Below are 21,193 nucleotides of genomic sequence, written 5' to 3' on the forward strand. Positions count from 1 at the left end.
TTTCCAGGGGCTTGCCAGGAAGGCTGGATTCCCTCCCACTCTCTCAGCTGCCACTCCTGATCCTATTATTTAAATAACATAATTCTAGGATGCCATCAATTCTAATGTGCACCCCCTTTTTTGAACCTCATTTTCTTTTTGGTAAAAGTGCATTTTAGAATTGGTGAAATACAATACTAGCCTCTCATTCAAACCACTAGTGCAGAATACAGGACAGGTCTCTATTCAATGACAGACCAAAGACAAGTTTTGGACCTTGTCCTGAGTGCCAATTATCCTTCCCGTTTGCAGCCTGCAAATGCATTGCTAACCGCACAGCAGAACATGCGATAATGCTGTCATATTTCTACTTTACAAAACTTGTAGAGGTCAGGAAACTATAATTAGAGCAGTTACTAGCTGTTTATTTTACATCTTCTTTCTTCTTATATGTTTTGCCTCTGTAATTCTAGGTTATAGTCAGAATTCCTCGATTTCCATTTTCATAATTGACATGAAAGTAAACTTTTATACATTGACAGTTGAAAAGATACCATCTGTTTACAAATACTTGTAACTATTTGCTCTCGTGATGGCATTATTTCACGAGTATTCAATATTTCACCTGTTTATTTTTATGTGTGTGTTAATACACTACTAATGTAAATGATGTCAACTTTAGTTAATCATACAAATACATCTCTTATATCTGTTGCTAGATCTGCAGTAGTTCTTCTAGTATTTCCATAGTCAGTTTACAGTCAGTTCCAACACAGCTTCTGAAATCTAAGCCAATTTAATTTCTCTGCTACTCCTTTCATACAAAATAACTACTTATGTTTTCTATGTATTTAAGACAGCCATAAACTGAGGCTTAATGGCAAGCAGCTCTGTCTTGTCTGAATTCAGTTTCAAGGGTTTTTTTTTATCCAGTTTATTTCTTCCTCCAACCATTCATTCAGAGATGGCTGATTTCTGTGGAAACTTTGCTGTGTTGCAACAGTAGGATCATAGAATTGAAATAAACCATAAAGGCCATCTAATTCAATCCCCTACCATGCAGGAAATAATCAAAGCAGTAGTACTCCCAGTTCCCAAAAAACATCTGATTCATAACCACAAACTGAAAATAATGATACCAAATGTGGCCACCCATCTAGACAAGCTCAAGGTCACGCATAATCCAATAAATTTCTTCATATTTGGACAGTCAAATGCAAGGACAGCAAGGCTCCCATGCCTTTATACAAGAGTCAGTAAATTGGCCTGGGGCCACACACAGGAAACAATTTTTGCACTTCCTGTCCTGACCCCAGCTTGGTCAGGCTGCATTTTTTCTGGATCTAAAACAGGAAGAGGAAGGAACTGCCTATCCTGTAAGTATACTAGGGGAGCAGTGTACCTTTGAAACAGGTTACAAGTCACACCTTCAATGTTTAATGTGACCAAAGTATACATTTTTCAAAGCCAGAGATAGGCTTCTTTCTAGCTCCTTCTACATTTGTTCTGTTTGGCTTTTCCTCTTCCTCTCCTCCCCCTTCTTCTCTCTTGGGGACTTCCTTTTGCTCTCATTCCATCCCACCTCTAGGAAATCATGTACTATGCCTTCTAAGTGCTTTGAATTTTTATACACCATCATTATTGTTGTTGATTTATAATGCACCATCAAATTACATTGTGCTTTACAGTAAAACAACCAAAACCAATGGGTTCTTCCAAAGGTCTACCATCTAAAATATCACAAAACTATACAAAACAACTGCAATTCAGTGTTTTTTATGTTCAAAATTGTATCTACCCTGCGGAATTAATGCAATCTGACATTTCTTTAACTTCTATAGTACATGCTATGGAATCCTGGGAATGGTACTTTTTACAAAATACCTTTTCTGCCAAAGACTGCTAGTACCTCATAAACTAGAACTTCTAAGATTCCATAACATTGAGCCACAGCGGTTAAAGTAGGGTCAAAATGCATTGATTTTTCCCAAGATATGGCCTGATGGATAAGGCTGGCAACTTGTCAACAAACCTGCTTGGGCCAGCAGCACTCTGGTATACAATTAATAATAAATCAGCATGCCATAAAAAGTGGGTTTGTAATCTGCTCTACATCTTGTTTGAGAGAGTAAATTGGGATATAAATCACCATCATCATCATCCTAATCATTTTAAAGTGTATCTATACTATTGAATGAATACTGTAACTGCATGGCATAATACTATGGAATTATGAGTTTCACAAGGTCTTTCTCCTCTCAAAGAGTTGGTGCCACAATAAAACTATACATCCCAAAATCACACAGCACTGAGACATGGCAGTTACAGTGGTGTCAAACTGCATTGATTCTACAGTGTATATGCACCCCAAGATACTGATTTACAAATAAAGGATGGCAACCTTTCAACAGACAAATCTGATGGGGTGAGCAGCAGTTTCGAGTGCAAGTAACTATAATAAAATAATAATAAATAAGCATGCCATAAAAAGTAAGTCTGTAAGGAGCCATGAGTCTCATTTAAGACAGGAAAGCAGAACATAAATAAATACCATATAATAATTATCATCCTAGGGTGTATCTGCACTCTAGAATTAATGGAGTTTGACAGTTTGCTAGCATTCAGCACTATGGAATGATGGGAGTTGCAGTTTCCATGATTCCATAGTGATGACAGCTCAAGTGGTGTCAAACTGTCTTGAATCTACAGTGTGCCTCATTGAATCCCTTTGCCTCATTCAAAGAAAGATATTGGTGGAGGGCCCATTTTACCAAAAGATTGGCGTTTCATCTTCATTTCTTGCTGGGAGCCATTTTTCTTGAAGCTTTACATGAGATGTCTTTATCTAATTACCATACTAAAATAGTGATCTTCCATTCATGAATTGTCAGCATATTGTCAATATCTCCCTTCAACTGAGGTGCCCAGAATTAGGCACAGTATTCCAGGTGTGGCCTGACCAATATTTATTTATTTACTATATTTGTATACCGCTCTTCTCAGCCCTCAGGGCGACTCAGAGCGGTTAACAAAGCAAATACAATACTTAAACATGATAAAAACAGTTAAAAACAAGTTAAAAGAATAACATTAAAACAATCAATAAACATCATAACATCTCATCTTGTCTCAGTTAAAATCAAGATCCAGTCTCATCATCCAAACGTTCCATATTTCTATATTAGTTACACTGCCTATTCAAATGCCTGCTCAAACGACCAGGTCTTCACTTTCCTCCGAAATGTGAACAGGGAGGGGGCCGATCTAATTTTTATGGGAAGGGTGTTCCACAGCCGAGGGGCCATCACTGAGAAGGCCCTGTCTCTCGGCCCCACCAACTGTACTTGTGATGCAGGCGGGATGGAGAGCAGGGCCTCCCCAGACGATCTTAACGTCCTAACTGGTTCATTGGAGGATATACGTTCGGACAGGTAAGTTGGGCCAGAACCGTTTAGGGCTTAATAGGATAAGGTCAGCACTTGGAATTGTGCCCGGTAGCAAACTGGCAGTCAGTGGAGCTGGCGCAACAGAGGAGTTGTATGCTCCCTGAGTGCCGCTCCAGTTAGTAACCTGGCTGCCGAGCGTTGGACCATTTGAAGCTTCTGGACAGTCTTCAAAGGCAACCCCACGTAGAGAGTGTTGCAGTAGTCTATACGGGATGTAACCAGAGCATGGACTACCGTGGCCAAGAATAGAGGAGGAGCATGACTTCCTTGGATCTAGACACTAGACTCCTATTTATACAGGCCAAAATCCCATTGGATTTTTTTTTTTTTGCCGCTGCCGCATGACGTTGGCTCATGTTTAACTTGTTGTCCACAAGGACTCCAAGATCTTTTTCACACGTACTGCTGTCGAGCCAGGTGTCCCCCATTCTGTATCTTCGCATTTCATTTTTTCTGCCTGTTGTTGTTGTTCATTCATTCAGTCACTTCCGACTCTTTGTGACCTCATGGACCAGCCCACGCCAGAGCTCCCTGTTGGCTGTCGCCATACCCAGGTCGTTCAAGGTCAATCCAGTAACTTCAAGGATACCATCCATCCATCTTGCCCTCTTACTTTTTCCTTCCATTTTCCCCAGCATCATTGTCTTCTCTAAGTTTTCCTGTCTTCTCATTATGTGGCCAAAATATTTATTTCTTTGTTCAATGTATTGTCGAAGGCTTTCATGGCTGGAATCACTCAGTTCTTGTGGGTTTTTTCCTGAAAAAACCCACAAGAACTGAGTGATTCCAGCTATTTATTTCTTTATTTAAAACTTTTATATCCTGATCTTCTCAACCTCCGTAGAGGGATTCAGACCAGCTTACAGCAAGGATTCGATGCTAACAGTGCAATCTAAAAACATCATATAATAACGAGTTAAAATACGTATCGATTAAAATTACAAATAAGCCAAATCGCCAAGATAAAATCATGTCCAACTCAGTCTGTATGTGTGGTCGATGACTTTGTTCTGTAGCCGGTTTCAACCATTACTCTGGGAATGCTTCCTTCCACAGCCAAGATTACACCAGCCTCCTGAAGGACAGGAATCATAGAATCAAAGAGTTGGAATAGACCTCATGGGCCATCCAGTCCAACCCCCTGCCAAGAAGCAGGAATATTGCACTTAAATCACCCCTGACAGATGGCCATCCAGCCTCTGTTTAAAAGCTTCCAAAGAAGGAGCATCCACCACACTCCGGGGCAGAGAGTTCCACTGCTGAACGGTTCTCACAGTCAGGAAGTTCTTCCTCATGTTCAAATGGAATCTCCTCTCTTGTAGTGTGAAGCCATTGTTCCGCGTCCTAGTCTCCAAGGAAGCAGAAAACAAGCTTGCTCCCTCCTTCCTGTGGCTTCCTCTCACATATTTATACATGGCTATCATATCTCCTCTCAGCCTTGTCTTCTTCAGGCTAAACATGCCCAGCTCCTTAAGCCGCTCCTCATAGGGCTTGTTCTCCAGACCCTTGATCATTTTAGTCGCCCTCCTCTGTACACATTCCAGCTTGTCAATATCTGTCTTGAATTGTGGTGCCCAGAATTGGACACAATATCCCAGGTGTGGTCTAACCAAAGCAGAATAGAGGGGTAGCATGACTTCCCTAGACACTATGCAGGCCAAAATTGATGCATGCCAAAATCCCATTGGATTTTTTCCCGCCACATCACATTGTTGGCTCATGTTTAACTTGTTGTCCACGAGGACTCCAAGATCTTTTTCACATGTATTGCTCTCGAGCCAGGCATTGTCCCCCATTCTGTATCTTTGCAGATCTGGAGGGGGGAGATCTGATCTCAATCAGGAGAGAGTTCCATAGCCAAGGGGCCACCGCAGAAAAGGCCCTGTCTCTTGTTCCCGCCACACGCGATTGCAAAAGCAGGGCCCCACCATAAGATCTTAATTGTCTTGGTGGTTCATAGGAGAGAATACATTTATTTATTATTTATTTATTTACTTTGCTTGTATACCGCAGTTTCTCAGCCCGTAGGCGACTCAACGTGGTTCACAACAAGAGCAAAAGAGTCAATCATACAACATACAATATTTAAAACTATTAACAGCCTAGTATACAAATAATGACACATCAATAACAACACATTAGCATCTCGTAACTAAAATCGTGATCCAATTCGTCATCCATAAATCCGTTCCTATATTCATCGTTCAATTGCACTATTTATCTGAACGCCTGTTCAAACAGCCAGGTTTTTAGTTTTCTTCGAAACACGATTAGCGAAGGGGCTGATCTAATGTCCATGGGAAGGGCGTTCCACAGCCGAGGGGCCACCACAGAGAAGGCCCTGTCCCTCGTCCCCGCCAGCCGTGCTTGCGATGCAGGCGGGATCGAGAGCAGGGCCTCCCCAGAAGATCTTAGCGTCCTGGTGGGTTCATAGGCAGAGATACGTTCGGATAGGTAACTTGGGCCAGAACCTTTGGACAGGTAAACCGGGCCGGAACTTCATCTTTGCCTCAAATACCCTTCACTCTCATGGTTTTTCTGCCTAAAGGTAAAGGTAGTCCCCTGACATTAAGTCCAGTCATGTCTGACTCAGGGGTGTGGTGCTCATCTCCATTTCTAAGCCGAAGAGCCAGTGTTGTCCGTAGACACCTCCAAGGTCATGTGGCTGGCATGACTGCATAGAGCGCTGTTACCTTCCCGCCGGGGCGGTACCTATTGATCTACTCACATTTGCATGTTTTCGAACTGCTAGGTTGGCAGAAGCTAGGGCTGACAGCGGAAGCTCACGCCGCTCCCCGGAATCGAACCTGCGACCTTTCGATCAACAAGCTCAGCAGCTCAGTGCTTTAACCCACTGCGCCACCGGGGGAATTTTCTGCCTAGGCGGAATATAAATAAATAAATGCAATAATAGTAAATCAGGGTCCCATAAAACAGCCCAGCAGGCCAGAAGAGCCTTTATTTCCTGATGCAACCCAATGGCCGCTTGTCAACCTAGCCCACACGGCGGGGCCTGACCCCTTCCTTGCCCAAGATGCGGCCCCCTTCCCCGAAGCCCCAGAGGCGAGGCCTTCCTTCCCTCTCTGCCTCCTCCTGCATCTCACCAGCTCTTCCTGGCGGCCGGAGGTCTGCTCGGGGTGGCCTCGGCCCCCCGGGACATGTACCCGGCGCCCGCCGCAGGCCGCTCCCTGAGGAGGCGGGATCCGCTCGGTAGACACTCGGGGGAAACGGCCACCATCCACCTCCGAGGCTCCGCGCGAAGCCTCCTCTCTCCCTCAGGATGCTACCCCGGAAGTAGCGCGGCGCTGGGAGGAAGCTGGGCGCCACCATTCGAAGAAGAAGGGGAGGAAAAAGAACACAAAACAGCACCGCCTTTCCTTCCCTCGCCGCTTCACTTCCTTCGTCCGTCTGTGTGATTTATATTTCCTTTCTTCCCCACCCGCTCTCTCCCAGTTTGAGGAGACAAACCTCACGCGCCTATTCCACACACAAACACCCCCCCCGCGTCGTGTGGTACGGCCCCGTTGCCATGGCGACGCCGTGTACACCATCCAGGGAAGCAGGATGGGAGGGGGGCAAGGATGGTCACTCTGGCCAGGCTGCAAGAAGGGCTCCCGGGCCTGAAGGAGGAGTATTTCCACAGGAACAGGTAACGCAGAGCGCAAGGCCTGGCCTTGGTCAGGAACCTGAGGCTGGATCTACACCGAGTCTACACTGAATCTATACTGGCTACCAGTATTAAAAAAAACTCAAAAATTACAACAGCAAAACAACACTCGCACATAAAATCACTCTCAACAAAAGATTTATTTATTTATTTATTTATTTGCTTTATTTCTATACCGCATTTTTCAGCCTAATTAGGCGACTCAATGCGGTTTACACAATGCAGGTTATCGCAACAATAAACAGTTAAAAACACATCATACACAACAACAAAATCAACAATTATTATCAATTCATGACGCCTCGATAACAGAGCAAAATCCATTCTCATAATCCTTGTGCCATTCCTATGTTCAATTTTACCGTCTTCCTGTGTTCAGTTGCACTGTTTAGCCAAACGCTTGCTTGTAGAGCCAAGTCTTAACCTTCTTCCGAAACACCAGCAGCGAAGGGGCCTGTCTGATGTCTACAGGAAGGGCATTCCATAGCCGAGGGGCCACCACCGAGAAGGCCCTGTCCCTCGTCCCCGCCAACCGTGCCTGTGACGCAGGCGGGACCGAGAGCAGGGCGATCTTAATGTCCCGGACGATCTTAATGTCCACGTCGGTTCATAGGTGGAGATGCGTTCGGAGAGGTAAGTGGGGCCAGAACCCTTTAGGGCTTTGTAGGCTAACGCCAGCACCTTGAATTGTGCCCGGTAGCAGATTGGCAGCCAGTGGAACTGGCTCAACAGAGGAGTGGTATGCTCCCTGAGTGCCGCTCCTGTTAACAACCTGGCTGCCGAGCGCTGAACCATCTGAAGCTTCCAGGCAGTCTTCAAGGGCAGCCCCACGTAGAGCGCGTTGCAGTAATCTATGTGGGATGTAACCAGAGCGTGGACTACCGTGGCCAAGTCAGACTTCCCAAGGTACGGGCGCAGCTGGCGCACAAGTTTTAATTGTGCAAATGCTCCCCTGGTTACCGCCGAGACCTGGGGTTCCAGGCTCAGCGATGAATCCAGGATCACACCCAAGCTGCGAACCTGCGTCTTCAGGGGGAGTGTGACCCCGTCCAACACAGGCTGTAACCCTATACCCTGTTCGGCCTTTCGACTGACCAGGAGTGCCTCTGTCTTGTCTGGATTCAATTTCAATTTGTTAGCCCTCATCCAGTCCGACACAGCGGCCAAGCACCGGTTCAGGACCTGAACAGCCTCCTTAGTAGTGGGTGGAAAGGAGTGACAGAGTTGGACATCATCTGCGTACAGATAACACCGCACCCCGAAACTCCGGATGATCTCTCCCAACGGTTTCATGTAGATTCCCCCCAGGCACTTCCAAGCCATTGAATGCTAATCAAGGTGATTAGCTGAAACATTCACACCTAGCCCCAGCAGACAAAAGTCCTTTGTCTCACCCTGGTCATTCCACAGATATATAAACCCATTTTTCCTAGTTCCAACAGACCTCATTACCTCTGAGGATGCTTGCCATAGATGCAGGCGAAACGTCAGGAGAAAAATTGCCACCAGAACATGGCCATATAGCCCGGAAAAACCTACAACAACCCAGTGATTCCGGCCATGAAAGCCTTCGACAATACATTGAATCTACACGGCCATGTAAATCTGCATTCAGTGTAGACCCAGGGCCCTTCCATACAGCCCTATAACCCAGAATATCAAAGCAGAAAATCCCACAACATCTGCTTTGAACTGGTTTATCTGAATCCACACTCAGATAATGTGGGATTTCCAGCCTTGATATTCAGGGATATAGGGCTGTGTGGAAGGGTCTCCAGGGCCCTTCCATACAGCCATATAACCCAGAATATCAAGGCAGAAATCCCACAATGTCTGCTTTGAACTGGTTTATCTGAATCCACACTCAGATAATGTGGGATTTCCAGCCTTGATATTCAGGGATATAGGGCTGTGTGGAAGGGTCTCCAGGGCCCTTCCATACAGCCATATAACCCAGAATATCAAGGCAGAAAATCCCACAAGGTCTGCTTTATTATTTATTTATTTATTTCTCGCACTTCTACCCTGCCCTTCTCAACCCCCAAGGGGGGACTCAGGGCGGCTTACAAAAGGCACAATTCGATGCCAGCACAACAATAAGATAAAAATAAAACACATATAAACAGTAATTAAAACAATCCATTATACATTATACATCATAATCCATAAAGCCAATCTAGTGCTCAACGTTTGCCAGCTTAGAGTCCGTAAATTCAATTCCACATTGTCAAATCCATCAGTTCTAGTCGTCGCTTGTCCTTTGTCTGTCTGCCAGATTACCCAAAAGCCTGGTCCCAAATCCATATTTTTAATTTCCTTCTAAAAGAGAGGAGGGATGTCAATGACTTAATTTCCCCGGGGAGTGAATTCCACAGGTGAGGGGCCACCACCGAGAAGGCCCTGCTCCTTGTTCCCACCAACCTCACTTGTGATAGAGGTGGAGCCGAGAGCAGGGCCTCCCCAGAAGATCTTAAACTCCGAGGCGGGACGTAGAAGGAGATGCGTTTGGACAGATACGCTGGGCCGGAACCATATAGGGTTTTGTAGGTCAAAACCAGCACTTTGAATTGTGCTCGAAACTGGATCGGCAGCCAGTGGAGCTGACATAACAGAGGGGTGGTATGCTCCCTGTATGACGCTCCGGTGAGTAATCTGGCTGCTGCCCGCTGGACTAATTGAAGTTTCCAAACAGTCTTCAAAGGCAACCCCACGTAGAGTGCATTGCAGTAATCTATACGGGATGTAACAAGAGCGTGGACCACTGTGGCCAGATCAGACTTCCCAAGGTAAGGGCGCAACTGGCACACAAGTTTTAGTTGTACAAAAGCTCTCCCGGCCACCGCCGAGACCTGCTTTGAATTGGGATATTTGAGGGCTCTTCCACACAGCTCCATATCCCAGAATATCAAAGCAGAAAATCCCACACTATTTACTTTGAACTGGGATATCTGAGTCCACACTGCCATATATCCCAGTTCAAAGCAGATAATGTGGGATTTTAGTCAGCTGTGTGGAAGGGGCCTCTTATAATGCAATTCACACTGCATTATCTGAGTCTACATTGACCACATAATGCACTCAAGTTTGCATTATATGGCAGTGTAGATCCAGCCAATGTGCTTTCTTAGGTCTTGCCCTATCAGGCAATGAAGGGCCCTTCCATACAGCTAAATAAAATCCCACATTTTCTGCTTTGAACTGGAATATATGGCAGTGTGGACTCATATAACACAGTTCAAAGCAGATTCTGGGATTTTCTACCTTTATAATTTGGGTTGTATGGTTGTATAGAAGGGCCCGAAGAGTGCATCTTCACCAGGCATGGGCAAACATGGGCCCTCCAGGTATTTTGGAATTCAGTTCCCACAATTCCTAACAGCTTCTGAGGGGGGAAAGGAAAGGGCCTGAGGCTGTTAGGAATTATGAGAGCTGAAGTCCAAAACACCAACGGCCCAAGTTTGCCCATGCTTGATCTACACTGTTGAATTAGTGCAGTTTGACACCTCTTTGGCAGAGAATGCCAAATTGCCATATAATCCAGTTCAAAGCAAACAATCTGGATTCAGAAACTGAATTATATGGCACTGTAGATCCAGGCCCAGCCATTCTGCCCACTGCTAACTCCTCCCTAGAAACAATAGACCAAAGTAATGCCACCTGAAGGGCTACCTAGCCACACACTCCAAAATCTGGGTTTTCTGTAAAACTATCAGGTAAATAGTTAGATTTTTAAAACTCAGATTAAAATCTAAAGAAATCACATTGCAAGTGAATCATTAAGGATTTCACATGTCAGCACATATGAAAAGAATATGATTTTCTTTCTACAGTGTAGACCAGAGCTTTCCAAACATTTTATCACACTAGAGAATGAATCCACTTTAAATCCAGGTGCTGCCTCCTGCAGAATTCTGGGATTTGTAGTTTAGGGAGAAGCCTTTAACAGTCTCACTAAACTACAAACCCCAGAATTCTGCAGAAGTCAGAAGCTGGATTTAAAGTGGATTCATTCTCTAGTGTGATGAAGTAGTTCGATTTGCATCATTTTGAGACATTGTAATTCAGTTTTACTAGCAAACAGGTTAAACCAATTCCTTATAATAATAATAGCAATAATAAGCTTTATTTATATCCCACCTCCTCTCCCCGAAAGGACTCGGAGAAGCTTACAACAGAAGAAACACAATATAGTAATAGTAAACATGCAACCAAATCACTCTTAAATCACGCAATAATTAAAGCATAAAAACACCATATGGATACATACATAAGATTGTAATAACACATTGTATAACACAACATATTTCATGATTACCCACTTTTTCTATTATCCTACTTATGGGGGTCAGTTGACCATTTATGTCATACAATGTTTAATACAATAGTAACTTTCGTCCTTCATGTCCTTCCACCAGTTGGGGTAAAACTCCTTCTCATACAGGCATTTTAAGGGTGTCCACTTCGATATTTTAGACATCCATATTGGAGGCCATTTTTTCCATATTGTTCCTCTCCTCTTCTCTCATTGCAAGAACCTTTTTCTCATCCTCCCTCGCCCCGCAAGCATCTTCCCTCCTCTTACAATTATTATTTTACTCTATTTATTATTGTTGTTCTTATTATATTTATTATTTTACTCTATCATTATTGTTGTTATTACATTTATTATTTTACTCTATTATTATTGGAAGAATACATAAGCACATTTACATTGAAGAAGGTTAGAATCATGATTTCAATAGATTTGGACAGTCTTATCTTAAATTACTGTTTTATGCAAATATTCAAAAACATTTAACTTAGTTGTGCCTCAATTAATGTAATTTTATTGGTATCTTTATTTTGAAATTGACCAGTAGCTGCTGGGTTTCCCACCCTCGACTTATACTCAAGTCAGTAAGTTTTCCCAGTTTTTTGTGGTAATATTAGGTGCGTTGGTTTATACTCAGTCTGGCTTATACTCAAGTGTATACGGTACATTTAGACTGCTTGTAGATTCTGCAGTTTAAGGGAAATGTGTTTCTCAGCTATGGCAAGTTAAGTTTATTTTTATAGATTTAATTGCACAGTATGAATACTTTTGAGGGAAAAAATGTGAGTTTATTTTTTTTCTTTTCATAAATATAATGACAAAAATACACATTTTAATATTTTATGATTTCAGGTTTGTTGATCAATACAGAAAATCAGAATACAATGCTGCTGTAATAATTCAGAGTTGGTTTAGAGGATGCAAAGTCCGAGCTTACATAAGGTAATTTAATTTATATCCATCTATTTACTGACATCAAATAGATTTCTTTCTTGCTAAAACCATTTACAGTCATGCCATGTAATCCTAATTCAAAGATACATTGGCTGTAAGTATTTAGGAATAAGCACAAGACAGCCAGCAGAAATCTTCTGCCGGTTGAACTCAGAAATATTCCAAAAGAGTCATCTGCTGCTGAAATGCTCTAGAGGCAGAGAAGCGAAAGGAGCAGTAATATGGCGGGACAAAGGAAAACTTGAGTGAGGCCAGATTCAAACTTCCCTCAGCCAATGGACGCAGCCACAATGCCAACACAAAATGAGGACAAGTGTAACACAGTTTTAAGTTGTCCTAGTGTTAGTTAAGTTGGCCTTTAAGACCAAAAGCTCTTTATCAACTAACATTGGCCTAACATTGTGGTGCATATGTGGCTGTATCACTTGGCTGGGCTTGGTTGGGACCTGCAATTCATCTTTTCCCTTGCTTCACCCCTTCTCTCCCAGCATATCTTACCCAGCCAGTATGGTTTTGCTGATACTGCTCTATCAACAAATCTTTGGAGTCGTTTGTCAGCAATTGATTCTGCCAGGAGAGTTGGTTTAAGCTTAATCAAAACAGGTGGCACAACTCTGAATTAGCATTGCCCATGTCTGATTGACAACATGTAGCACTCCAGATTTTCTTGGGATGCTGCTCATGTCTTCCCTTACTACTGATTGTAAGGGCTAATTGGAGTCATGTTCAATAACACCAGGTAGGTTGCCTACCTTATTTAAAGTATTGGTAGACTAAATAAATTATGGAAATCATGTTTACTTATTGCTGTGTGGATGGCAATCATCTGATTATGCAAGTCTCTTTAAAATGAATCTGCATGCAGACATAGGCTTATGTAATGTATTTTAAAAGACTGTTTCTCCAAAAAGCTGTGAATGTATTGTTCAGCATGCAGGTTTATGGGAACCAGTAAGGATGAAAAATTCCTCTTTAATTCCAACTTTTTCCATTTACTTAATTCCTCCATACTTATTTTGGGACCATACTATTAGCATGATCTTCTTGGCCACTGATGGCACCACAATAAATGCTTTGAGTGGAAGCAAAAACTGTCTCTGTCCAAAAAAAACAAAACAAAACCAACATCCTCATTGATTCCTCAGCTGCTCAGGATCTTTTCTGGTGGTGGAAGTGGCTTTCTTTACTGTCTATTCAACACATAATTCAGTATCAAAGTAAAATGCCTTACAATAGTGCAGAAAACCATTATAGCTGTGTAAGGTATCAGAAGATTTTTTTTCCCTCATGGGGCCTTCATAGTGTAGAAGGTAGAGCAAAGATGAGATAACTAGACTACAAGGAATGGGAGAAGCTCCTACTGATCTACCACATGGTAGAGATTTAAAGGTAAAAGGGCTTTCCTCTTGCTGTTTGGCAATCTAATAGTTATGGATTAATATGGGACAAGTAATTTAACAATTCCATAGAGTACTCTTGTTTAACAATCTTGCACTCGTCTGGAATTGCAGATGTGTGTACAGAAGGGCATGCTATTTATTCTCATTCCTGTGAAATTGAAAGATGCTGGCTTGAGCATGATAATATGGGACAATTAGAACTTAGAGGAGCTGCGGTGGAGTAATGGGTTAAACCCATATGTTTTGCCCTTCAACTCCTAGAAATCCTAATAGCTGGAAAACTGATTGGGATTTCTGGGAGTTGTAGGCCAAAACATCTGGGGAACCACAGGCTGAGAACCACTGGATTAAACCCTTGTGTTGCTGAACTGCTGACCTGAAGATTGGCAGTTCAATCCGCAAGACGGGGTGAACTCCAATTTGTCGGCTCCAGTTTCTACCAATCTAGCAGTTCAAAAACACGTAATGTGAAGATAAAGCCAGAAATGAAAAGAAGCCTCTGCCTTTGTTTGTGTTTGTCTTTCCCATTATATATGATTGTAAAGGCATTGAATGTTTATATAAATGCTGTAATCCATTCTGACTCCCCTAGGGGAAAGGGGCAGAATATAAATAAAGTGTATTATTATTATTACTATTACGTATGTAACAAATTATAATTTATTAATCCAGGTATGACAGCTAGGTCCATATTCTACCCCCCCCCCCCCCCCAATTTTCCCTGACGAGAGAGAGGGCCTTCTCGGTGGTGGCCCCTCGACTCTGGAACTCACTTCCTAAGGACATCAGGCATGCCCCAACTCTGGAAGTCTTTAGGAGGAGCTTGAAAACGTGGTTGTTCCAGTGTGCCTTCCCAGAATAATGAACCCTTAGCATTATGTCCTCTAAAAGCACTTCATACTGATTTAGGACTGCTTGTACTTTTCCACCGATGCCCCACCTCCTCTATCTTGTTTATGCCCAGCATTATTTTTTAACTTTAATTAATTTGGCCCAGCCATAGATTTTAAATGTGTTTTGTGCTATTGTTCAATGTTTATGCTATTTGTGTATGAGATTTATTTTAATTGCTTTGTATTAGTATTTGTATTTTGCTTTGTATTGTGGTTGTTATTGCTTGTATTGTGGGCTCGGCCTCATGTAAGCCGCATCGAGTCCCTTGGGAGATGGTAGCGGGGTATAAATAAAGTATTATTATTATTATTATTATTATCCTGGTCTTTTACACCACACCATTATGTTAATGTCTGAGATGGGAAGCTATAGTATAATTGTCTGATCCTCATCTCCCCACCCCCACTCCTACCAATAATATGGATTTCAAAAGATCACCAGTTAGAATGTGCAAGTTCACTGGTCTATACTTCTCTAAATTACTGTATTTTCTGGCATATAAGACTACTTTTTAGCCCAGGAAAATCTTCTCAAAAGTCAGGGGTCATGCTGTAAATCGCCTAGAGCATTCTCGGATGGAGGGTGATTAATAAGTAATTAAATATGAATATGAATGAATGAATCTTATACGCTGGGTGTCATCTGATAGGGTGGGTGCTGAAACTTCTGAGCTGGACTGGAGAATCTGCGGTCGCCTCATATGGTGGGGGCAGCTCAAAATCAGCCGCAGCCGCATCCCCACTGTATGCGGTGACCGTATGAAAGCAGCAAGGGCAGCGCTGTACAAGCATGGTAGAAGAAAATCAACTCACCAGGATTCCTGGTAAGAAGTGACTTAACGTGGAAAATACGGGTAATAAAGTAAAGTTTACTCAACAAGGAATAGTACACCCAAAACAGCACAATTAATCTGTATTTGAGGGAAACTGCAAGGCAGTTCTTTTCCATTCCAGATTATCTCTTTGGTCCAATACTTTGAACTTCTTTGTACTATTTTTCCAAGTTTAAATTTTCAAACTTCTCAAAAACTGGCATTGATATTAAATTACTATCTTTTCATATCTTTATCTCTATTTTTTTTCTCCTAGGACGACACTTAACATTCGGCATTACAGAAAAGAGTGAAACTTTATTTCTTTCACTTATCACAGTTACAGTCAGCTCTCTACACATTTAGAGACATAGGACCTGCAAAAACGGAAAGACCATTAAAAAACATGTTCTTTGTTTTACCTTAGACACTACCTCTCTAGGAATCTATAACCGTGACTGTGATCAATGTCCACAGGAAGTTGACTATAGAGTCACAAGACCAAGAAATTCCTAGAAATATCATTTCAATCAAATCAATGACTAACCATATTTGCAAAAGTCAAACCCAAAAATGTGGAGGGCTGACTGCAGTAATGCTTGTGGCAAATAATTGTACATTTAAATGTAGGAAAATTCCAAATTCAGTAGCTTTCAGTAGTTCATAGTAACATTTGCTCTTTAAAAAATATTATTTACTTATTAAGATATTCTGTCCTAGGTATTTGAACAAAATGATGGTGTTTATCCAAAAATGGTGGCGAGGTTATCAAGCAAGAAAAATATTCAGAAAAATGGCAGAGGTAAAAATTAAGTTTGTATTTTTGATTATTTTTAACTAAAATTCTAAGCTTTCCAAAATATTGATACATCAGCATGAAGTTTTTGTGAGATCTCTTTTATCAGGTCAAGCTTTCAAACCTGCATGTTTTCTGTCAGGCATAAGTGATCAGGATTAAAGGGAAATAAAACAAAATTGGTCTCACTAAGTTGTCTAAACTGATGGCAGCCTTGCGGATCAATTGTTCTGAGGAAAAAAGATAAAAGAACTTCAGCCAAGGGAAACATGACAGAGAAGACCTTGGCTTCATTTGAACTTTTGTTTATGTTTTCCAAAGAGGGACACCCTGCAGTGAATCACAACTTGCTGTTTAATTTCCCTATTGCATTGTATAGCTGTTTCTTTGCTAAAATCAAAAGCACTTCATATATTGTTTCACCTGAATATTTCTTGACATTTTGATCTCACAAAACCTTTTGTGTGCTTTATGGTTTGGGAAACCATGAGACACAAATATTTGTTCATCTCACAGCTGTTGTACTGTGAGTTATTGTTCTTGGTTATTTGGAATTGGCTGTGTGGCAAAGGAGTAAAAGTATGATTTTGTTTCCTGCTCCACTATTCTATTAACTGGCACTGTAGAAAAGTGAACTACCTTTTAGGCCTGATTAATAAAATCATGGAGATTTTATCTGTTTATTTCCTTTCCTGAAGCACAGGAAAAATGGGCATTGTCTGAAGCAAAGGGGGCACTGCTGTCTTTGCCCTTTTACTCCATTAACAGCTTAAATAAACTCAAGAGGCTATAGTAAAAGTGAACTAGCCTGAGTAGGATCAAATACCTCTTCTTGTGACTGGCTTTATTCGGTCGAAATAAACATGACGGCTGAGCCCTTGCCATTACAGCCAGCCAAACAAGCCAGATTAGCCAAAAGGGAACCCACCTAACCGAATGCACATGTGACCAGTCCCTGTGGTTTCACCTGCCCGCATCCAGTCATTTAGAATTTTCTGTGTTCTCCAGGTGATTCCATAGTACAGTGTTCCCTCGCTACTTTGCGGTTAACTTACCGTGGACTCGCTGTTTCGCGGGTGTATATATATATAATAGTGAGGGAACATGGTAGCGAGGAGGGAAGAAGAGCTGCGACCTCACCCACTTTATCTTCCTCTTCCTCCTCCTCCTTGTCACCACCTGGGCCTCTTACTGCTTCTTGATCTCTGTGCTGCCTCCACAGCAAGAGGCCCCAGTGGTGACAAGGAAGAGGAAGGTAAAGATGCTGCTCTTCTTCCCTCTTCACCCTCTTTACCCTCCTCTTCCTCCTCCTCGCCGCCGCCGCCTGGGCCTCTTGCTGCCGTTTGGCAGTAAGACGCCCTGGGAGCGGAGGAAGAGGAAGGTAAAGAGGGCTAGGGCATGGCTCTTCTTCCCTCCTCACTCTCTTTACTTTCCTCCTCCTCCTCCTTGCCAAACCCAGGGCCTCTTGCTGCCGGCGGTGAGGAGGAGGAAGAGGAAGGTAAAGAGGGCGAGAAGGGAAGAAGAGCCACCCCCTCACCCTCTTTTCCTTTCTCTTCCTCCTTCTCACCACCTCTTGGGCCTCTTACTGCTGCTGGTGGCGACGAGGAAGAGGAAGATAAAGAGGGTGAGGGGTGGCTCTTTTTCCCTCCTCACTCTCTTTACCTTCCTCTTCCTCCTCGCCGCTGCCAGGGCCCCACAACACATCTGCCACCTCTTTAATCGCAGGGCCCAAGCGGCGGCAAGAGGGCCAGGCAGCGATGAGGAGGAGGAAGAGGAAGGTAAAGAGGGCGAGGAGGGAAGGAGAAGGGGGCATTTTTACTTATCACGAGTGATCCTGGAACGTAACCCTCACGATATGTGAAGGAACACTGTATGCTTCTTTCAGGAGGGCTGTACTGTATATCTAAGAAATATAGGTCTAATTCAAACAGGACAAAAGCATGCAACTTCTGTATGGCCATGTTCCAGAAGCATTCTGTCCTGACGGTTCACCCACATCTATAGCCGGCATCCTCAGAGGTTGAGGGATCCCTCAACCTCTGAGGATGCCTGCCATAGATGTGGGCAAAATGTCAGGAGAGAATGCTTCTGGAACATGGCCATACAACCTAGAAAACTCACGGCAATCCAAAGTATTATTTATTTATTTATTTATTTATTATAAATGCATATAAGGCAGTTCAAAGCAGATACTGTGGATTATCTGGTTTGAAAATCTGGGTTATATGTCAGTGTAGAATGGGCCTCATATATTTTGCCCTAACAGTTTTGCACAGACGTACAAGGTTGATCAGATAACAAGCGTGAACATCTGGTCCACAATATTTCACTCAATGAACAGGCAATTTCAAATGTGTTCCAAAGTAGAATCAGGATGAAGATGGAATATATCATGGGAAGAAGTGGAGTAGGTTTTCTGTGTTAATGTCCTATCACTTGCCGCATGAAGTTGGAAAGAAGCGAGGCAAACTATCTCACCAAACTGGTATACTTTCTAGTTTGAGAACATCAACATTTTACCATTTTCTCAAAAAAGATGCCCTTTCCTCTGATCACTCTTTTTTGGAGAAAGGTCACATTATTAAGGAAACAATATAATATTAAATTGAGCATTTACAAGCCATCTTTAATTAAATAAAAGGAACTATGCCTCACTGAGTATAAAGAAGAAAATGAATTTCAAATGAAGTAGCATTATTGTGTTCGTTTGTAAATAACATATTGCAGCCAACTGTTTCTTAATTGCCCAGACTGTTGATAAATAATCCAGTCCTGCTGCTCTCCACAGACAATTTCCTTTGGATCAGACTAAGCAATTCAAATAACACTAATTACAGCGAAACTCTTTTACAGTGAATTCTTATTTGCCAGGGAGAGGAGTGAGAGAACAGGGGACTACATATCAGGGAAAAGTATTCTCCCCTCAGATTTGTAGCTTAGATGCTGCCCCCACTCCCCATAAGAGCTTGCATGCTATGTTAAATAAAAAAAAATCTGCCTTGAAAGAACTTACTTAACTTTTTATGATACGGTTGTGAATTATGTTCATTTTGCATTTGTAATTAGAGGGCGGAACAGATGTGAAAGCTTAGTGTAAAGTGATGTATCCATTAAAATAACCTATCCTGCCAAGTGAGTATTCACTGTAACAGGATATTTCAGCAGTAAGAGCAGGATTCGTCGTTATTGGAAGGGAACCAGAAAATGTTTTCTATATCAAGGGATTCACTGTAACATGTTATCATTGTATTTATGATTTTATGATGTTAGAATGAATATTAAATGAAACAAAATTCCCAAGGATTACTCGGGAGGCAACTAAGTACATAACATTTAGTACAGATGGTTGGAAGGCACAATTTTGCTCCATCACCGCATCCATATCCTTGAACGATTTCGACTGAAGACAGCATTTCTTTGAATTTTTCATTAAACCAGACGTCTTGAAATATGAATTCCTTTTATGTTTCTGTGAGTTTTGGTTAAAAGAACCCCAGTGAATAAATCATACAATACTACGTGTCACCAGCACTTGTGAATATTTCTGCTTTGTTATTCTACTCTCAGTAGAGCACCATTGATTATCAAACTCAGCGGAGAGCATTTTATGATCATATATCTCCATTAGCTGCTAGTTTGACTACCATAGATTTTTCTGGTTAAGCCTGCATTATGTATTAAGAAGCCTATCTCTTCAATACAAAGTTTGATTTTATTCCTTCTAAGCCTAGAACTCTTATTATGTATTATGTATAAAGATTCTTATCTTTTATATGTAAAAATAGGAGTATTCTCTTTGTGTAACTGAAATGTATGCCATCTCTTCCCCCTCCCTCTTGATTCACAGACAGCATATTTTATTATGAAGATGAATTTCTACAATGAAATGGCTGTCAGGGTAAATATTTCTTCACTTGTTAAACAAATGAAAAGTCAATTGTGCTCTGAATTTGCTTTTAATAAAATGAGCAACCGAGAATAATATAAACTTGATTGATATGCTGATGGTGAACTGAGGAAATGGTACATAGTTACAAATTTAAAGTTACACTGAGTAATCCTAGTTGTATTTTTGAACATTGCAGTTTGATTTAAGGTCCCACTATGTAAATTCTTACGCACATGTTGAGTCATATCATTATAGCTTTTGAAAATATTACTTATTGAAGTATGCATAGAGCTGGCCCTCCATATCCATGGATTCTCATCCACAGATTTAATCATCCACAGCTTTAATTTATTTCCAGCCAAAACATTCCTAAAAGCAGATCTTGATTTTGTCATTTTATATAAGAGAAACATATTTTTACTATACCATTGTATACAAAGGGACTTGAGCATCCATGGATTTTGTTACCTACAGTGGGGAGAGGGATCCTGGAACCTTCCTTGGGTACTGAAGGTCTGCTTTATTTCATTATATCCTGTTTTTCTTCTGTGAGGAAACACAAGATGGAATAGACAATATAGCTTGCTACTAGTATTCTGTCCAGATGGTGATCAAAACTCATACTTTTTTCATAATAATAATAATAACTTTATTTTTGTACTCCGTGACTCAGGGCAGCTTACTTGGGGACAGACCAATCAACATAGTTAAAATAACACATTAAAATTAATAAAACAACAGCATAAAACTAGAACATACAAACAAGAGCATAACACAATATAAAAACAACCAACATAAACAACCAGTAGTCTGAAATAGCAAAACAATTCTGGGCTCGGACAGGAGGGGGCCAAAACAAATAATTGTGAGGAAAGAGCTGATAGATAAAGTGCAAATACAAGATAACAAAATTAGGGATAAAGTGTAATATGAGGTGGAACACTATATCTTTGGGCAGGGGACAAAAGTAAAGTGCAGGGACTGAATTTTGGGTCATAGCTGGAGACTAAAATTTGTTTAACTTCAATAAACCACCTGATTTAAG

At 41.8% G+C, this 21,193-nt stretch overlaps 2 protein-coding genes across 2 annotated transcripts in view; one reads left to right on the forward strand and one right to left on the reverse strand.

Annotated features, from left to right (window-relative positions):
* GPATCH2 (G-patch domain containing 2) overlaps positions 1 to 6,736 on the reverse strand; it is a 115,634-nt gene extending 108,898 nt beyond the window's left edge. Inside the window, exon 1 of the mRNA XM_060754255.2 lies at positions 6,530 to 6,736. Coding sequence (XP_060610238.2) covers positions 6,530 to 6,663 — 134 coding nt within the window. The 5' untranslated portion in view covers positions 6,664 to 6,736. The remainder of the gene's footprint in view (positions 1 to 6,529) is intronic.
* A 218-nt stretch (positions 6,737 to 6,954) lies between these two features.
* SPATA17 (spermatogenesis associated 17) overlaps positions 6,955 to 21,193 on the forward strand; it is a 98,467-nt gene continuing 84,228 nt past the window's right edge. The window contains 5 exon segments of the mRNA XM_060754256.2: positions 6,955 to 6,996; positions 6,998 to 7,074; positions 12,257 to 12,346; positions 16,184 to 16,265; positions 20,107 to 20,157. Of these exon segments, the coding sequence (XP_060610239.2) occupies positions 6,955 to 6,996; positions 6,998 to 7,074; positions 12,257 to 12,346; positions 16,184 to 16,265; positions 20,107 to 20,157 (342 nt within the window).

Source organism: Anolis sagrei, chromosome 1, assembly GCF_037176765.1.
Source record: "Anolis sagrei isolate rAnoSag1 chromosome 1, rAnoSag1.mat, whole genome shotgun sequence".
Classification (NCBI taxonomy): Eukaryota; Metazoa; Chordata; class Lepidosauria; order Squamata; family Dactyloidae; genus Anolis; species Anolis sagrei.